The sequence below is a fragment of the Pteropus medius genome, unplaced genomic scaffold (genome assembly GCF_902729225.1).
Source record: "Pteropus medius unplaced genomic scaffold, Ma_sr-lr_union100, whole genome shotgun sequence".
NCBI classification, from domain to species: Eukaryota; Metazoa; Chordata; class Mammalia; order Chiroptera; family Pteropodidae; genus Pteropus; species Pteropus medius.
In genome coordinates this window covers 2948520-2966652 of record NW_024352784.1, presented here as the reverse complement: position 1 = coordinate 2966652, position 18133 = coordinate 2948520, and the positions used below count along the sequence as shown (strand labels likewise).

The following is an 18133-nucleotide window of genomic DNA, read 5'->3' as shown; positions in this document are numbered from 1 at the left end:
CCCCCAAAATCCACTGGGTCCAGCCCCCGACAAATCCCGTAGGGGGATCCCCTTCATAGAGATCCGACTTCCCACAAACCCCCAGACGAGGTGTCCTCAAATCCCCACGTACTGTCCCTGGCAGCCCCTCTCAGCCCGGGCAGAGCCCTTCCTCCCTCTTGGCCAAGTTCCCTGGCACCATCCCCCATACCCGTAGGCCTGGGCCTTGAGGGGTTCAGTAGTCCGAGTCCAGGCCTCCCCTTGCCCGTCTAGAAGAAAGTTCCCTCAAATCCCTGGGCTCCCGACCTCTCCCCTGAGCTGCGGCCGCCTCGCGCAGACCCCCACCTCCTGGCCTGCTCGGATGCCCCCTTCCCGGGGGAAGCTGCCCTAGGCTCTCAGCGGCCACTTAAGATGGCCATCCTCTGCCGCCGCACCCCCCCTTCGCCTTCCGCCCCGCCCGCCGCTCCGCCCCCGCGGCTCTCTGCGGAGCAAGGGGTAGCACCCGCGCCCCGCCTCCCCGGGCCGGTGTCTGGATCCCGGAGCCGCTGCCCGCAGAGTGACCTCGGGCAAGTCACGGCACCAATCGGAGCCTCGCCTTACCGCTCTGTAAAATGGGGATAATGTTATATGTGCAAACTCAATGGACTGTGCTTGTAAAGCTCTCGGCACAGGGCCTGGCATCCAGTCGGCGCTCCCTAACGGCGGCTATTTTTATTATTAATTAAGGAGTAACGAAGGTGACAGCTGTGTAAACTGTAAAGCGCAGCGTCGGAACCGACGGGTATTATTAGCACCGCTCCAGCCCCTGCTGCTCCCTCCAAGTCAACAAACTTGAGCCTTTGTAGGAGGGACGCCGAGCCGGGAGTACCCAGACCTAGTCAGCTCCGACACCCCGGACCCCCTCGGGTCCTGAAGATTGCTGAGTCCAACGAGGCGGCCAGAAAGGGGCGGGCCCATAGGAGGGGCAGCCCCGCCCCTTCCCAAAAAAGACCTAGCCGGTGGCAGCGTCTCCGGGGAGTCCGCTTCCTGCCCCGCCCCTCCGCCCCCTAGCTCCTTAAAGGCGCAGGCCTCCAGCTGGGCTTCCACTGCTGCCAACTCTTGGGACAATGTCACAATATCCCCTTTAACCTGGGAGAGAACTTTTCACTTTGCTGAATTGAACCTGTGTCTGGGTCAGTCCCTACGAGCTCCTTACTCTATTTCGAATACACATTGACTTAATCTGACTGGAGCAAAGCTGGGACGTGGAGGGGGCTCTGTGGGGCCTTCCAGACTTGATAAATATGACTAAGAGACTCTCCCACACACCCAACAATGTCTCCAGGCCCCTCCAGGAACCCAATAACTCATCCCCAAATCTGTGCCCGACTTCTCCCATCAGTCACCCTTTGGTATGAGGAAATGTGAGCCAGCCAGGAGGGGACAGCCCTGTGCGGCGGGGAGAGACGTGGACTAGGAGTCTTCCTGCCTGATTTTAGTTCTAGCATGAGCACTCACCCGCTTGGTACTCTCGGACAGGTACCCGTGCCTCTCTGGGGATAACTACAGTCAGGGTGTGGAGAAGTAAGAGACCCAGAGGTCAACTCAGGCCCAGTACTTGACAGCTGTGCAAAGACAGAACAACCCTCCAGGATAGGCATATCTACTATTCCCAGGCGGGGACAAAGGTAAGTTTCCATGCCTCTTCCAGCCATACCTCCAGGGCACAGCAGGGCTGAACCAGTTCAAGGCTCTTGACTTCCTCTCCAGGAACCTTCCCCACAGCCCTCCCATCAGCTCTCTTCCTTTTCTAAGGATCCCAAGTTCCAACTCTGCCCCCAATCCACATCAAGTGTGAATCCCCACCACCACCGTGGGAATCCAGACCCTTCCCTGGACACCCATCCCCAGCTTTCTCATTGCAGAGCTGAGCGCCGAGCCAGGCACACAAGTCCTGGGGGAAAGGGGATATTTGAGGACCAATATAAATAATTAAGTCCTGGACTTGGCTCTCACTTGGGGCTACAAGAGCAACAGGTTCCCTGAGGACTATTCATGTGCAGATATTGCTTTCTAGGGAGCAGTTCCTTTGTATTTCACAAACCTGAGGAGAGAAAGGATTATTCCCCCTGTTTTAATGAGGAAGAAACTAAGGTTGAGTGTAGTCAACTGTTTTTTTTTCACATAGTGAATAACAGAGCTGGGATTCAAACCCGGGTCTCGTTCCTCTAATCTGAATGAATCTAAATGGAATCTGTCTTCTATCCATCCACAAACTCACAACCAAAATAATTCATCAGACACGGATATGTCCATCTATTTATTAGAACTAGCTGTCAGAGAAACCTCAAGCCCCACCATGGAGTAGGAATTGGATAATAGAGGGATGGGTAATCGATGGAGACATGCTTAGGGCTCCCTCATTTGTGAAAGTAAGCTGAGCCCAGCCTGGTTGTTTGCGGAGAGCTGGACTCAGCCAAGAAGCCAGAGTTGCAGCATCAGGGCCAGGCTGAGCAGGAGAGGCCCAGCCCTGTGGGGCATGGCCCTGGCTTTCATCGCCAAGGCATAGAACCTCGCCACCTCCTCATTGGGGTTACCCTGGGCTGGGTCAAACCACATCTGGATGCAGCGGCCGCTCCCTCTGCTGTATTGGCTGACTTTGTAAGAGTGACTCCAGAGGCCCTCACACAGGGCTGCAGGCGTGGGGAAGTAGGACTCAAATGTGCGGCAGACGGCCTCAGCTGGACACTTGTTAGATCCTGCAGGAAGAGAGAGCGTGGACACAGACATTCAGCCCCTGGCTATCCCGGAAATCCTCACCCAATCCCAAATCCTCAAACCCCCTTTGTCTAAACTCCACCTCCATTTCCCCACCCACCAGCCCTCACCTGAGGTCCAGTTCCAGCCCTTATGCCAGTCGCTCTTGCAAGTGTAGGAGGTGCGGCAGGCTTCCCACCAGCTCTGACAGTCCTCTTTGCACAGGGGCACATCCAGGAAACGTTCTTTGCGCCAGCTCTGGTCTACCTGGGTGGAAGATGGGGCGAGAAGACTCATCTCAGCCAGGTACGTTGGCAACCACGACCTTGACTGAGCTGGAGGGCAGCCTGCTGGGGTGGGGTGAGGGAGACTCGCATACCTGCTGGATCCAGGGCCCCAGGTTGGGGGAGCACTCATACAAGCATGTGTCCTGGATGAAGTGGCGCTTGCAGGCGGGCTCCATCTGGCCACAGTGGTCCCAGTTAAAGTTATACAGGAGGGAGGTGTCCTTGTGCAGCTCCTGGCTGGTGCTGACGGAGCAGCAGGCATTCTTCTTCCAGGGACTGCACTGAGTGGGGAGGACACAGAACTAAGTCCTTCCCGCCACCACAGCCTTCTGCCACCTCCAGCCTCTCCCCATTTGATTCTTACTCTTCTGCCCCCAGGTATATGGCCTCACACTCATTGTGAGGACCCCTCTGTCCTTGGCCTCCAGGAACTCCCATCTTGGGGGATACTCAGTTACAACAGTGTAATCAGGAGGTTGTGGGAGTCTGAGACAGACTCTGTCTTAGGGAGACAATAAACTGTCATCTTTATAGCCCTTAACATTTAATAAAACTTCTTTAATTTATTAATTAAAAAATAATTATTGAGTACCTATTCTATGCCAGTCACTGTTCTAGATGGAATATAGCAGGAAACAAAGCAGACAGAAATATGTGTTCATGGAACTTACATTCTGGTCAGGGGAGAGGCACTAGGAGAGAAAATATATGTAAGGATATGATAAGTTATATGGAGAAAATTACAGCAGAGAATGGGAATGTGGAGTATGGAATGATTGTTGAAATTTTAAATAGGGTGGTTGTGAAAAGCCTCATTAGAAGGTGACGATTTGAGCAAAAGAGGAAAGAGAGAGTGTGGTATGCAGTAATATATGTTGAACAACCTTATTCTTGGCAAGCATTAAGATCTGTTCCTTCCCACCTCATCTCCCCGCCCCAGTGGCTAGGCCAGTGCCAGACACATAGAAGTCCCACAAACACATCTGCTGAAAAAAAAGTAAATGAAAGACCTATTTATGATTTCTTAAATCTAAACCAAACTCCATCTTACATATAGACACACCATATTTTAACAAGTTTTTAATATAGACCAGATTTTCCAGGATGACAAAAACTGTGAAAGGGAAGGCTGAATTGCAATGTGTTTTGTTTTACTGGAGTTATTCACTATTTTAGAAAATATGTCATCAATGGCAACACTACTTAGAGCATCTTATAGCATTTAAGTTGCCACCTCTATCAATCTTCATTTGTAGCTGCCCCATTCATAGTGATTTTGTGAATAAAAGTAACATATGCTATTTCATAATGACTTCTAATGTAGTCATACCAGAGAACAGATGTATTGAAACATACATTTTTTATTATAAATTACTTTCTTTTTATTCTCCTCTGTATTACAGATTGGGAGTTATATTGATATTTTTTAATTAAATATGCAAATAGGTTCTAGTAGCTTTGAATTTCATACCAGGATAGAAAAGAGAGTCTAAACAGTATTTTTCATAAAAAGGAGACATGGAGTCTGATGAGGCTACAACTGACTGGCATAAATTTTATAGAATGTATGAATGTATAGCATCTCTGCCCTGTGTCACAGTCATAAGAAGCCTTCTCCTCCTCTACCCTTAGCATTCCATTGGACTGGCACATAGTGAAGGTAGGAAGAGCCATCCTCCCCCAGTCTTTCACCCTCCAAATCCCTGGAGGTTACCCCAGTCCTACCCCTACCCCACCACAAGGGCTGATCATGTCCAGTTCCTCTGTATGTTCATATGCACCTCTGGGTCTCAGTTTCCTCATTTGTGTCATGTAGAGAATATCATCGACCTATATCAAAGGACCACTGGGAATATGAAATAATGTACAGAAACACATGACACCTAGTTGGGGCTCAATAAATGAATATTCCATATTATTGCTGACATGGTATCCTTTTCTTAGGAGGCCACCCCTAAAATCACCTCAACCACACCCAACTTTCATCTTCACCCACAGCAATAACTCAGGATATGGGGGTATCTGACTCCTGAACCCTTCCCCCACCACTTTAATTTCCTGTTCCCTGTTAGAACCAGCCCCCCCAACCCCAACCAGAGCCACACTCCAGCTACACCTGGTCATGCAGCTTGTCCTCAGGGCCTGGCTTTGTCTTGTGGTGTTTGGCGTCCATACAGACATTGATCAGATCTGTCCTGTCCCTGGCACTGCACATGGAGGCTATCCAGGCCAGAAGCAGCAGAGGTGGTGTCCATTTCCAGGCCATGTCTTTCTGTCCCTGAAGAAGAAGCTGTAGTTAGTGAGACTAAGGCCTCAGAGGAGAGAGCCCCATGCAGGGTGCTCCCGTCACCCCTGCCTCAATTTTCCCATCTCCACAATGAAAGACGGGGTCAGATCCTGTTCCTTCAGTGCTGGGATTCATAGACTCCCTCAGGCCGAGGCAAAGGAGGCTGGCAAAGGGAGCTCTTTTACCCCAGGTTTGGAGGGCTCAGAAAGGGATCTAGGATCAGTAGGTGGACCCTTGGGGAGTCTTCCCAAGTTGGAGGAGATGCCTATTTCCTCAACTTCTCTCTAGACTTTACCTTAAAAAAGTAATAGTTCAAGTCTATGCCACACTCCCGTTATCCTGTATCTAGCAGTTTTTCTGCCATTAGACCTTGGATTATCTGGGTTCCCATGCTGGCTTAGGAACACTGTTAGCCTGGGGAAGGCAGTAGCCCAGCTCTGCTGAGTTCTTCAAATCAGCATGAGTATCAACTGATATAACACACAGAGCCATGTTCGGTTAAATGATACAGAAATGGGAAGAACAGTGGTTTTGAAATAGCTTTGCTCCCTCAGACATTTTCTTTCCCTATTTCTTGAAAGCCATTTTCTCCCTCCAACCCGTGGTGACTCTGGCCTCCTCAGCTCTCTCTGAGGGCTGGACGAATGTACCAGATCCCCACTTCACCCCTCAAAAAACAAAAACAGAGACCCTTGAACCTGAGGGACAACACAGAAGTCTCCCATGTTGGAGCAACCAACCGGACGAGCACTTAGAGTCATAGATGGAACTTGGCAAAAGTGACAGCCACTTTCTTTGCTTATGACTGCCCTCACCCCGACCCTCACCCCCACCCATTACAGATATGTTCCTTTGGGCTCTGTCACTGAAGTACCTAAGAGCTGATAATGAAGACCCATTTCTGTCCCTCATCATCTCCACATGCAGTTGAGTACCAAGCCCTGGCAAAGGTCTCTCCAAAAATCTCTCTGAAATTCATTTCCCTGGGCTCTGCTGTTTGCAGTCAGTTCTTCCCTCCTCCAATTTCTTCCCCTTTGAATTGTCTTCCCCACAAGAGTCACAGCGATCTTTCTAAAGAAAAATACTCCTCTTCCCCATGCAAAAACCCACCAGGTCTCCCTAATGCCCCTATCACCCTTCCTTCCTTAGGGCATCTTGCCTGAGCCTCCTTCGCGGCTGGGAGCACACACTAATGTGTCTGGATTGGCCTCTCTCCTGGCTGGCAACAGCTCCAAGGCCCCTGGACTGTCCCCAATGGTCTCTGTCCTCGGCGCAAGTTAGACTAGGGCTCTGGTTAGCACAGAATGTGCCCAGCCTCAGCAATTCTTCAGCCTTCTGTCTTCCAGACTCCACCCTCTTCAAGGCTCCATTAGTCTGTCAAGTTCTCCATTCCTGTTTTATTTCATCTCTTTGTTTATTTACTCATTCCAGGATCCATACATAACATCATTCATCAAAATCTAGAGAACCACTCATTTCCAACAAGAATCTGAATTTTTGAGGTACCCCAAGTGGTTGTTAGGATAAAGCTAACTTGAGGAGACTGAGGCGTGGTGGGGAAGAACCCAGGCTTTCAGGCTGTGGGACCCAGTGATCCATTCCTCACACAACCTTGGGAAATGTCACTAAACCTTGCTGAGCTTTAGTTGACTCAACAGAAAATTGTTGAGAGTTAATCTGGAAAAGCCAAGTAGGCTTAAATTGAGAGCTATCAGGTTAATTTGTGAGCAGCCAAGTGGACACAGGTAGAAGTTGAGGTACAGAAGTCAAGGGTCAGAGAGAAAACTTTTCTCAAATCCGATAAATGATATCTCATTATTTAGCATTTTTGTAACCATAATTAAGCAATTTTTGATAGTCTTTAAAAATTGTGGTAGCGTATAGTTCAGTAAGGTATATTCATATTGTTGTATAAGCAATCTCCAGAGCTTCATCTTGTGAAACCGGAACTCTATTCCCATTGAGCAACAACTCCCCATTTCTTCCTTCCTCTAGTCCCTTGCAACCAACATCTGACTTTCTATCTCTGTGTATTTGACTACTCTAGACAGTTTGTAAAAGAGGCATCATACGGTATTTGTCTTTTGTGACTGGCTTCTTTGAATAGCATAATATCCTCAGTCATTTATGTTTCAGAATTTCATTCCTTTTTATGGCCGAATAATATTTTATCGTGTGATATATATATTATATATATATAATATATATATCACATTTTATTTATCCAATTTTTCATCAGTAGACACTTGGGTTGCTTTCACCTCTTGGCTATTGTGAAGAATGCTGCTATAAACATGGGTGTACAAATATCTCTTCAGAACTTGCTTTCAATTCTTTTGGGTATGTGCTCAGAAGTAGAATAACTGGATCATATGGTAATTCTATTTTCAATTGTTGAGGAATTGTCATACTGTTTTCCATAGCAGCTGCACAATTTTACATTCTCATCAACAATGTACAAGAAGTCCAATTTGTTCACATCCTCGCCAACACTTGTTATTTTCTGTTGGATTTTTTAAAGTAGAAGCCATCCTGGCAGGTGTGAGATGATGTCATATCATGGTTTTGAGTTGCATTTCCCTAATGATTAGTGATGTTGTGCAACTTTTCATATGCTTGTTGGACATTTGTGTATCTTTTTGGGAATAACGTCTATTCAAGTTGTCTGTTCATTTTTAAATCAGGTTATATGTTTTCTGTTTTTGGGTTGAAGGAGTTCTTTATATTCTGGATTAGCCCCTTATCAGATATATGATTTGCAAATATTTTCTCCCATTCTGTAGTTTGCCTTTTCCCTCAAACTGTCCTTTGATGCAAAGTTTTTAATTTTGATGTAATTCAATTTATTTTTTCTTTTGTTGCTTGTGCTTTTTGCTGTCATATCCAAGAAATCATTGTCTAATACAGTGTCATGAAGCTCTTCTTCTATGTTTTCTTAAGGAGTTTTCTAGTTTTAGCCTATATGTTTAGGTCTCGGATCCATTCTGAGTTAATTTTTGTATATGGTGTAAAATAAGTGTTAAACTTAATTTTTTTTTGCATGTGAATATCCAGTTGTGTCTCATCATTGTATTTTGAAAAGACCATTCTCATTGAATTGTTTTGGCACCATTGTCAAAAATCTGGACTCTAAGTTCTAGTCCATTGACGTATATATGTATCCTTATGCTACTACCACACTGTCTTGATTACTGTAACTTTGTAGTAAATTTTGAAATCAGGAATTGTGAATCCACCAATCTGGTTCTTTTTCAAGATTGTTTTGACTATTATGGGTCTGTTGCATGCCAATATAGATTTTTGGCTCAGGTTGTCAATTTCTACAAAAAGGTCAGCTGAAATTTCGATAAAGATTGAGTTGAATCTGTAGATCAATTTGGGGAGTATTACTCTCTTAATATTTTTTGATTGATGAACATGGAAGTCTTCCATTTAGTTAGGTTTTCAATTTCAACAATGTTTTGTAGTTTTGTACTTTTTCTTTGTTTAACGTATTCCTATGTATGTTATTCTTTTTACGCTATTGTGAATAGAATTGTAATCTTAAATTCATTTTTATATCATTCATTGCTAGTGTATAGAATTACAATTGATTTTTATATATTGATCTGGTGTCCTATAAATTTGCTGAACTCACTTATTAGTAATATAATGTTTTGGGGATTCCTTAGGATTTTCTATATGCAATGTCATATCAACTGTGAATAGAAATAGTTTTATTTCTTGCTTTCCAATTTGGATGAATTTTATTTCTTTTTCTTAACTAATAGCCCTGGCTACAACCTTCAGTACAACGTTGAATAGACATGATGAGAGTGGATAACCTTGTCTTATTCCTGATGTTAGGGGGAAAGCCTTTTGGCATTGAGTATATTAATTGTGGGTTTTTCATAGATGTTTTTTATCAGGTTGGGGAAATTACCTTCTATTCCCAATTTGTTCATTGTTTTGTTTTTTATTGTGAAAAGATTTTGGATTTTGTCATGTTATTTCTGCACCAGTTGAGATGATCATGTGGATTTTGTCCTTTATTCTAATTATATGGTCAATTGAATAATTGTATTGAATAATTGTATACAATTGAATAATTGTATAATTTATTGGAATACAATTATTCAATTGACTTTATTAAATCAATTGACTTTTGGGTGTTAAACCACCTTGCATTTCTGAGATAAATCATACTTGATAAATGTATAATCATTTTTACATGTTGCAGGATTTAGTTTGCTAGTATTTTGTTGAGGAGACATGTCCTTATACAGAAGGGACATGCAGTTTTCTCTTTTGTGATTTCCTTGTCTGATTTTGTATCAAGGTAATACTGGTCTCATAGAATGAGTTGAGAAATGTTCCCCCTCTTTTTTTTTTTTTTGAAAGAGAGTTTGCGAATGATTGGTATTAATTATTATTTAAACATTTGGCAGAATGTACCATGGAAGCCATCTGGGCCTAAACTCTTCTTTGTGGGAAGTTTTAAAATTACTAATACATCTCTTCACTTGTTATAGGCATATTTAGATTTTTTTGCTTCTTCTTGCATAGTCTTCGGTAGTTTGTGTCTTTATAGGAATTCGTTCATTTTATGTATGTTATCTAATTTATTGGAATACAATTATTCATAGTATTCTCTTACACTGCATCACTATAAAGAATGTAGTGATGTCTCCTCTTTTATCTGGGGTGTTAGTAACTTGATTCTTCTTTTTTCTCTTGATCAATCTAGGTAAAGGTTTATCAGTTTTGTCGATCTTTTCAAAGAACCAACTTTTGGTTCCATTGATTTTTTTCTATTGTTTTCTATTCTTTATTCTATTCCATTTATTTTTACTTTTTGTTATTTCATTCCTTTGACTAGCTTTGGGTTATTTTGCTCTTTTTTTTCTTTTTTTTTCTTTTTATTTTTTTTAAGGCAGTAGTTTAGATTATTGATTTAAGATCTTTTTTCTGGTATATTTTAATGCAAATACATATTTCACCTCTATTTCTATGTGCCTCTCCAAAAATAAGTCTTATACAATCTTAATATCATTATCACATTCATTAATAATTTTCTACTATTATCTAATAGTAATCCTTATTAAAATTTCCCCATTTGTCTTTTATAAAACTATTTTGTTCAAATCAGGATTCAATCAAGTATCATTATTGTATTTAGTTGTCGTAACTCTTTTTTTAAATTTATTTATTTTAATTAGTTTCAAGTATACAGTACATTGGTTAGACATCTATATAGTTCGTAAAATGGTCACCTCATTTGCTCCCTCCCACCCCTGACCCTCCACCTAGCCAATGTATTAATGCTAATTCTCTATGCCATGCTCCCCATCCCCGTGACCATCCATGAGCTACTAATTTGTTTTTCTTTAACCCTTCACCCCATTCTCCCAGCCCCCCAAACCTCCCTCCCCTCCATCCATCACCAAATTGTCCACTATACTTGTAAGTCTGTTTTTGATAAGTTTGTTCTTTTTATTCCTTAGATTCTGCATATAAGTGAAATCATATAGCGTTTAACTTTCTCTGTCTGACTTAAATACCTTCTGGGTACATCAAAGCAGTATCTTTTTCCATCCTCTTCCTTTTAGTCTGTGTGTGTCTTTTAACCTGAAGCGAGTCTCTTATAGGCAACATGTAGGGGTCTTGTTTTCCTTTCCATTCATCCACTCTATCTTTTAGCTGGAACACTTAATTCTTTTCCATTTGAGGTAATTATTGATAGGAATGTAGTTGTTACCATTCATTATTCCTGTTTTTGATACATTATTTTTCTTCTTAAAAAAGTTCCTTAAACATTTCCTATAATATTGGCTTTGTGTTGATAAATTCCTTTAGCTTATTTTTATCTGTCCTTTAACTCTAAACGATAGCTTTACTGGATAAAGTAATCTTAGTTGTAGATCCTGGGTCTTCATCCTGTCGAATATTTTTTGCTAAGCCCTTCTGTCCTGCACAGTTTCTTTTGAGAAATCAGTTGCCAGTCTTATGGGTGTTCCCTTATAAGTAACTATCTGTTTTTCTTGTTGTGCTTTTAATATTCTTTCTTTGTATTTAACCTTTGGCATTTTAATTAAGATGTGTCTTGGTGCGGACCTCTTTGGATCCCTGATTTTTGGGATTATCTGAGCTTCCTGGGTTTTATGTCCATTTCCTTCACCAGGTTAGGGAAGTTTTCCATCATTATTTTTTCAAACAGCTGATCAACATCTTAATTTTCTTCTGGTACACCGATCAGATGAATATTTGAACTCTTAATAGTGTCCCATATGCTCCTTAAATTATTTTTATAGTCTTGGCATTTTATCTCTTGCCATTGTGATTGCGTGTCCTTGGCTTTCCCATGCTCAAAATAGGGCATTTGATCCTTTTCTTTATTCGCTTTGTTTATTCCTTTGTTTATTCCATTTAATATACTACCCACCTCAGATAATGTGTTCTTCATTTCAGACTGATTCCCTTTTATAATTTCCATTTCCATTTTTATGTTTTTTATTTCTTTGTTGAAGTTCTCATTGAATTTATCTACACTTCCCAAAAGTTCATTGAGCATCTTTATAACCAGTGTTTTGAACTCTGCATCTGTTAGATTACTTGACTCCATTATATCTGGATCTCTGTTCTATTCTCTCATATGGTTTCTGCTTTTTTGTCTTCCCATTTTGGCTGCCTTTCCATGTCTGTTTCTATGTACTAAGCAAAGCTCCTAAGTCTCCCGGTCTTATTAGTACGGCTTTGTGTAGTAGGTGTCCAGTGGCACAGTCCTCAAAGGGGTTCAGCTGCAGGCCAAGTTTAGCCCCAGCCTGTGCCCCTCCGGGGCCACCTGTTAAGATTCAGCAACAATCCACAGATACTGTGCTTATAATTGCCTCAAAAGGCCACACCAGAAACTGAGGCCTGCTGCCTCCAATGTGAGTATAGGCACTGCTCAGCAAGGAGCACCTGACTTGCTGAGGATATACCTGGATTTGGCTTCAGTAGGGCTGTGAGTTGGGGGAGGTAGGGTTTAAGGGAATCCTCTGGGCAGAGCGACCTCTGGCCTCTGTTATCCAATTTGATGACATCACGACTATGATGGTGCTGTGTCCTGCGCACTGGTAAGCGGGTGCTCAACAGGGAACAATGGACACTTCTGTAAAGAGCTAGTCTCACCTCAGCCCTCAATCCAACAAAGTCTCCTTGTAAGCTACTGGTGGCCCCTGCACGGAGCCAAATAAGCACTGGTGCTCAGAGCTAGCAGGTCCATCACCGTGAAAATCCGCTCATGGATGTGGCCCCTTTAAGAGGCTTCTGCCTCCTTCTCACTCAGCCGCTTGAGACCAGGCAGACCCGTGTACTCACCCCATCCTACCTTCTGCTATTGCAGGGTGATTTCTTGTACTTCTCCCTAGTTGTATGGCTTGTTCGTCTAGATCTCAGGCTATTTTTCCTTGCTGCTGCTCCTTGTTTCTGTCACAACTTTGATTTGATTGCCAGAGGGATGAACAGAGCCTTTATCATGTACGCCATTTTTTTTCCTACCTAGATCTTTCTTCTTCCTTTTTTTTTTTTAAGTTTATTGGGGTAACATTGGTTAATACAATTATATAATTTTCAGGTACATTATAATTTCACATCTGTATATTCTATTGTGTGTTTACCACCCAAAGTCCAGTTTCCTTCAGCTACCATATATTCGATCCCCTTTACCCACTTTACCCTCCCACTACTCCCCTATATTTGACCCCCTTTACCCCGTCCACCTTCCCCCTCCTCTCTCACCCTTACCCTCTGGTAACCACTAGTCTATAGTCCATGTTCATGAGTCTCTGTTTGTATGTCTTGTTCATCTGGTGCTTTTAGGTTTGATATCCCACATATGTGATATCATGTGATTTTCAACGTTTCTGTCTGGCTTATTTCACTTAGCATGATTATCTCAAGGTCCGTCCATGTTGTCACAAATGGCTATATTTCATCTCTTCTTATAGCTGAATAATCTTCCATTGTATATATGTACCACAGCTTCTTTAGCCAATCATCTATCATAGGACACTTTGGTTGCTTCCATGTCCTGGCCACAGTGAATAATGCTGCTATGAACATCAGTGTGCAAATATCTTTACAGATATGATTTTTTAAATCTTTGGGGTAAATATCCAGTAGAGGGATTGTTGGATTATATGGTAGATCAATTCTTAGTTTTTTGAGGAGCCTCCATACTGTTTTCCATAGTGGTTGTACCAATTTGCAGTCCCACCAGCATGAGGGTTCCTTTTTCTCTGCATCCTCTCCAACATTTGTTATTAGTTATCCTGTTGAGTATAGCTTTTCTAACAGGTGTGAGATGGTATCTCGTTGTGGTTTTGATTTGCATTTCCCTAATAGCTAGCGATGTTGAACATCTTTTCATATATTTTTTGGCCATTTGTATGTCCTCTAGGGAGAAGTGTCTGTTCAGGTCCCCTGCCCATTTTTTGATTGGATGGTTTTTGTTGTTTTTTTTTGTTATTGAGTCGTATGAGTTCTTTGTATATTTTGGATATTAGGCCCTTATCGGAAGCGTTGCTTGCAAATATATTTTCCCATTTGGATGGTTGTCTCTTTACCTTGTTGATGGTTGAGCAGCAGCTTTTTAGTTTGATGTAGTCCCATTCATGTATTTTAGCTTTTACTTTCCTTTGAGGTCAAATTCATAAATCCTCTTTAAGTCCAAGGTCCTTGAGTTTAGTTCCTATGTTTTCTTCTATGCATTTTATTGTTTCAGGTCTTATATTCAGGTCCTTAATCCATTTTGAGTTAATTTTGATGTTTGGTGATAGACAAGTCTAGTTTCATTCTTTTGCAGGTGGCTTTTCAGTTTTCCCAGCACCATTTATTGAAGAGGCTTTCCTTTCTCCACTGTATGTTTTTGGCTTTTTTGTCAAAAATTATTTGCCCATATAAATATGGGTTTACTTCTGGACTCTCGATTCTGTTCCACTGGTTCATGTGTCTGTTTTGCTGCCAATACCATGCCATTTTGATTATTTTTTCTTTTTAATATAGGCCTTTACAGCTCTAAATTTCCCTCTAAGCACTGCTTTAACTGCATCCCATATATGTTGTTTAATTTACACATATTTATGAATTTCCTAAAATTTCTCTTATTGATTTTCAATTTTATTCCATTGAAAATCATTGTGGTCAGAGAACATACTTTGCATTATTTTAATTCTTTTAAATTTTTTGGTGCCTTTTTTAATGGCCTAACATGATAGTCCATATGCACTTGAGAAGAATGCATATTCTTCTGTTGTTTGTTGGCATATTCTATAGATGTCTGTTAGATCTAGCTGGTTTATTGTGTTGTACAAGTCTTCTGTTTCCCTGCTGATCTGCCTAGCTATTCTATTCATTGTTGGTAGGGGGATATTAGAATATCCAGTTGTTGTTGAACTGTGTATTTCTCTCTTTAATTATCTCATTTTTACTTTGTGTATCTTAGGACTATGTTGTTAGATGCTTTTTTAAAATTTATTTTAAAGTTATAGTTGATATACAATATTATATTAGTTTCAAGTGCATGATAGCGATTAGACCTCTATATACCTTACTAAGTAATCACCATGGTAAGTCTAATACCCAGCTGGCACCCTACACAGTTATTTACAATATTATATTTCCTATGCTATATATTACACCCTTGTGAATAATTTTATAATTGGCAGTTTGTACTTCTTAATCCCCCTGGAACATTTGTTTATAATTATTATGTGTTCCTGATAGATTGACCCTTTTATTATTATGAAATGTCTTTTTTCTCCTCTTAAAAATTTTTGCCTTTAATTCTATTTGATATCATTATAGCCACTCCAGATATCTTTTGATTATTGTTTGCATGGTATATCTTTTTTCATCCCCTTAATTTCAACTTCTTTGCATCTGTGAATCTTAAGCGTGGTTCATATAGACAGTATGTAGTAGAATAATGATCTTTTTATCTGCCAATCTCTGTATTTTTATTAGAGTATTTAATTCATTTATGTATAATTTAATTACTAATGACATATGATTTTCATCTGCAATTTTATTTGTTTTATATAAGTCTTTTGTCTTTTTTGTTCTTCTATTTCTTCATTACTGCCTTCTTTTATGTTTAATAGATATTTTCTAGTGTGCCATTTTAATTTGTTGTTTCTTTTACTGCATTTTAAAAGTTTTTTTTTAGTAGTCACTCTGGAATTGCAATTAGCATCATAATGTTTAACACTAGTTCAGCATGATACCAACTGAGTTTTAATAGTGTTCAAATTTTGCTCCAATATAACTGCATTTCCTTCCCCACTCCTTTGTACTATTATTGTCATACAAATTACAGCTTTATACATTATAAACATATCATCATAATTTTATAATTATTACTTAATGCAGCTGTTTCCATTAGATAGAATAAGAAACAAGTTACAGTATAAATACATTTATACCATATTTTATATTTCTGTATGTGGCAACTTTTATTGGTGCCCTTTATTTCTCTCCATGGATTCAAGGAACTGTCTAGTGTCCTTTCATGTCAGCCTGAAGCACGCTCTTTGGTATTTCTTATAGGACAGGTCTGCTAGTGACAAATTCTCTCAGTTTTGGTTTATTTGGGTATTAAAACTTTCTCCTTCATGTTTGAAGAATAGTTTCTCTGGTTATAGAATTCTTGGCTGACAGTCTTTTTCTTGTGGCATTTTTAACATGTTATCATCGCACTTCCTCCTGGCCTTCAGTTTCTGATGAGACATTAGCTGTTGATTTTTATTGAGGATCCCTTATAAATGCCCTTATAAATAATGTTTTTCTATTGTTGCTTTTGAGATTATTTATCTTTGTCTTTCAATAGTTTGATGTGTTTAAGTGTGAATTTCTTTGAGTTTATCTTGGAGTTAAGTGGGCTTCTTAGATATGTAGATTAATGTTTTTATAAAATTTGAGAGATTTCGGACATTATTTCTCCAAATGTTATTTATGCCTCTCCCTCTCTCTCTCTCTCTCTTTCTCTCTGTCTCTCTCCCCCTGTCCCTCTCTGTCTCTCTCCCCCTGTCCCTCTCTCCCTTCCTCCCTCCTTCCCTCTCTCTCTCCACCCACCTCCTTCTATGATTCTCATTGTACATATTTCAGTATGCTTGTATTTCCACAGGTCTCTCAGGCTCTGTTCATTTTTCTTTATTCTTTTGGTTCTTAAGAATGGACAATTTCTATATTCTATATTAAAGTTTATAGATCTTTCTTCTGCTATTTCAAATACGCTGCTGAACACCTCTAATAAATTTTTAAAATTCAAACTTTATATTTTAAGAGCAAGTTATGGTTCATAGTGAAATCGAGGGGAAAGTAAAGAGATTTCAGATATATCTGTTGCCCCCACACAGGTATAGCTTCCCTCATTATCAACATCCCCAACCAGAGTGGAACATTTGTTACAACTGATGAAACTACATTGACACATCTTAATTATAGAGTCCACAATTTACATTACGTTTTGCTCTTGGTGTTGTACATTCTTAGGGTTTGTACAAATGTATAATAATGTATCCTTATCATACAGAGTATTTTCACTGCCCTGAAAATCCTCTGAACTCTGCCTATTTATCTTTCCATCCCCCTAACCCCTAACCACTGATCTTTATAATGTCTCCATAGTTTTGCCTTTTCCAGAATGTCGTACAGCTGAAATCATATGGTATATAGCCTTTTCACATTGGCTTCTTTCACTTAGTAATATGCATTTAAGGTTCTTCCATGCCTTTTCATGGCTTGATAGTTCATTTCTTTGCAGTGCTGAATAATATTTCATTGTCTGGATGTACCACAGTTTATTTATTCATTCTCATACTAAAGGACATCTTGTTTCCTTCCAAGGTTTGACAGTTATGAATGAATCTGTGTGCAGGTTTTTATGTGGACATAAGTTTTCAACTCTTTTGGGGAAATACTGAGGAGTGTGTATTGCTGGTTCATAAGAGTATGTTTAGTTTTGTAAGGAACCACCAAACTGTCTCCCAGAACTGTACTATTTGCATTCCTACCAGCAACGAATGAGAATTCCTGTTGCTCCACATCCTCATCAAAATTTGGTGTTGTCAGTGTTCCAGATTCTGGCCATTCTAATAGGTATATAGTGGTATCTCATTATTGTTTTAATTTGCAATTCCCTAATGACGTATGACATTGAGTATCTTTTCACATGCTTAGCTGCCATCTGTATATCTCCTTTGAGGAGATGTTTGTTCAGATCTTTTGCCTATTTTGTAATCTGGTTGTTCATTTTCTTATTGTTGAGTTTTAAGTATTCTTTGTATGTTTTGGATAATAGTCTTTTAGCAGATAATTCTTTTGCAAATATTTTCTCCCATTCTGTGGTTTTTATCATTCTTTTGACAGTGTCTTTCACTGAGCATAAATTTTTAATTTTAACTAAGTCTAGCTTATCAATTCTTTCTTTCATGGATCATGCCTTTGCTGTTGTATCTAAAAAGTCATCACCAATTAGGCCCGTGATCAATTTTAAGTACTTTGATGAAGGGTATAAGGTCTGTGTCTAGATTAATCTTTTTGCATGTGGACAACCAGTTGTTCCAACACTATTTGTTGAAAAAATTATCTTTGTCCTTTGTATTGCTTTTGCTCCCTTGTTAAAGATAAGTTGAGTATATTTCTGTGGGTCTATTTGTATGTTCTCCATTCAACATTGTCTTGATTACTGCATTTTTATAGTCAGTTTTGATGTCAGGTAGTGTCAGTCCTCCAAATTTGTTTTTCTCCTACAATATTTTGTTGCCTATACTAGGTCTTTTGCCTTTCCATATAAACTTTAATATCAGTTTTCCAATATCTACAA

The 18133-nt window shown here is 40.4% G+C and overlaps 2 protein-coding genes and 1 long non-coding RNA gene across 6 annotated transcripts in view; 1 reads left to right on the top strand and 2 right to left on the bottom strand.

Annotated features, from left to right (window-relative positions):
- INPPL1 (inositol polyphosphate phosphatase like 1) overlaps positions 1 to 446 on the bottom strand; it is a 15686-nt gene extending 15240 nt beyond the window's left edge. For 3 of the 4 annotated variants that reach the window (XM_039847947.1, XM_039847950.1, XM_039847952.1), the window contains exon 1: positions 325 to 446. The gene's annotated coding sequence lies outside the window, so the exon portion shown is untranslated. Of the gene's footprint in view, positions 1 to 190 lie in introns of all 4 variants that reach the window. The other variant, XM_039847948.1, reaches the window with a different exon arrangement.
- The window catches only part of LOC120590304 (uncharacterized), a 44485-nt gene continuing 26774 nt past the window's right edge, over positions 423 to 18133 (top strand). The window contains exons 1-3 of the long non-coding RNA XR_005649669.1: positions 423 to 1151; positions 1498 to 1646; positions 2941 to 3021. This is a non-coding gene — a long non-coding RNA (uncharacterized LOC120590304). The remainder of the gene's footprint in view (positions 1152 to 1497; positions 1647 to 2940; positions 3022 to 18133) is intronic.
- Positions 2266 to 6602, bottom strand: LOC120590300 (folate receptor beta). Its single transcript, XM_039847953.1, has 5 exons — positions 6449 to 6602; positions 5119 to 5280; positions 3095 to 3283; positions 2847 to 2982; positions 2266 to 2717 (listed from the first exon to the last, which is right to left on the bottom strand). Exons 2-5 carry the CDS (start codon positions 5266 to 5268, stop codon positions 2431 to 2433), a joined length of 762 nt encoding a protein of 253 aa, XP_039703887.1. The 5' UTR covers positions 5269 to 5280; positions 6449 to 6602; the 3' UTR covers positions 2266 to 2430.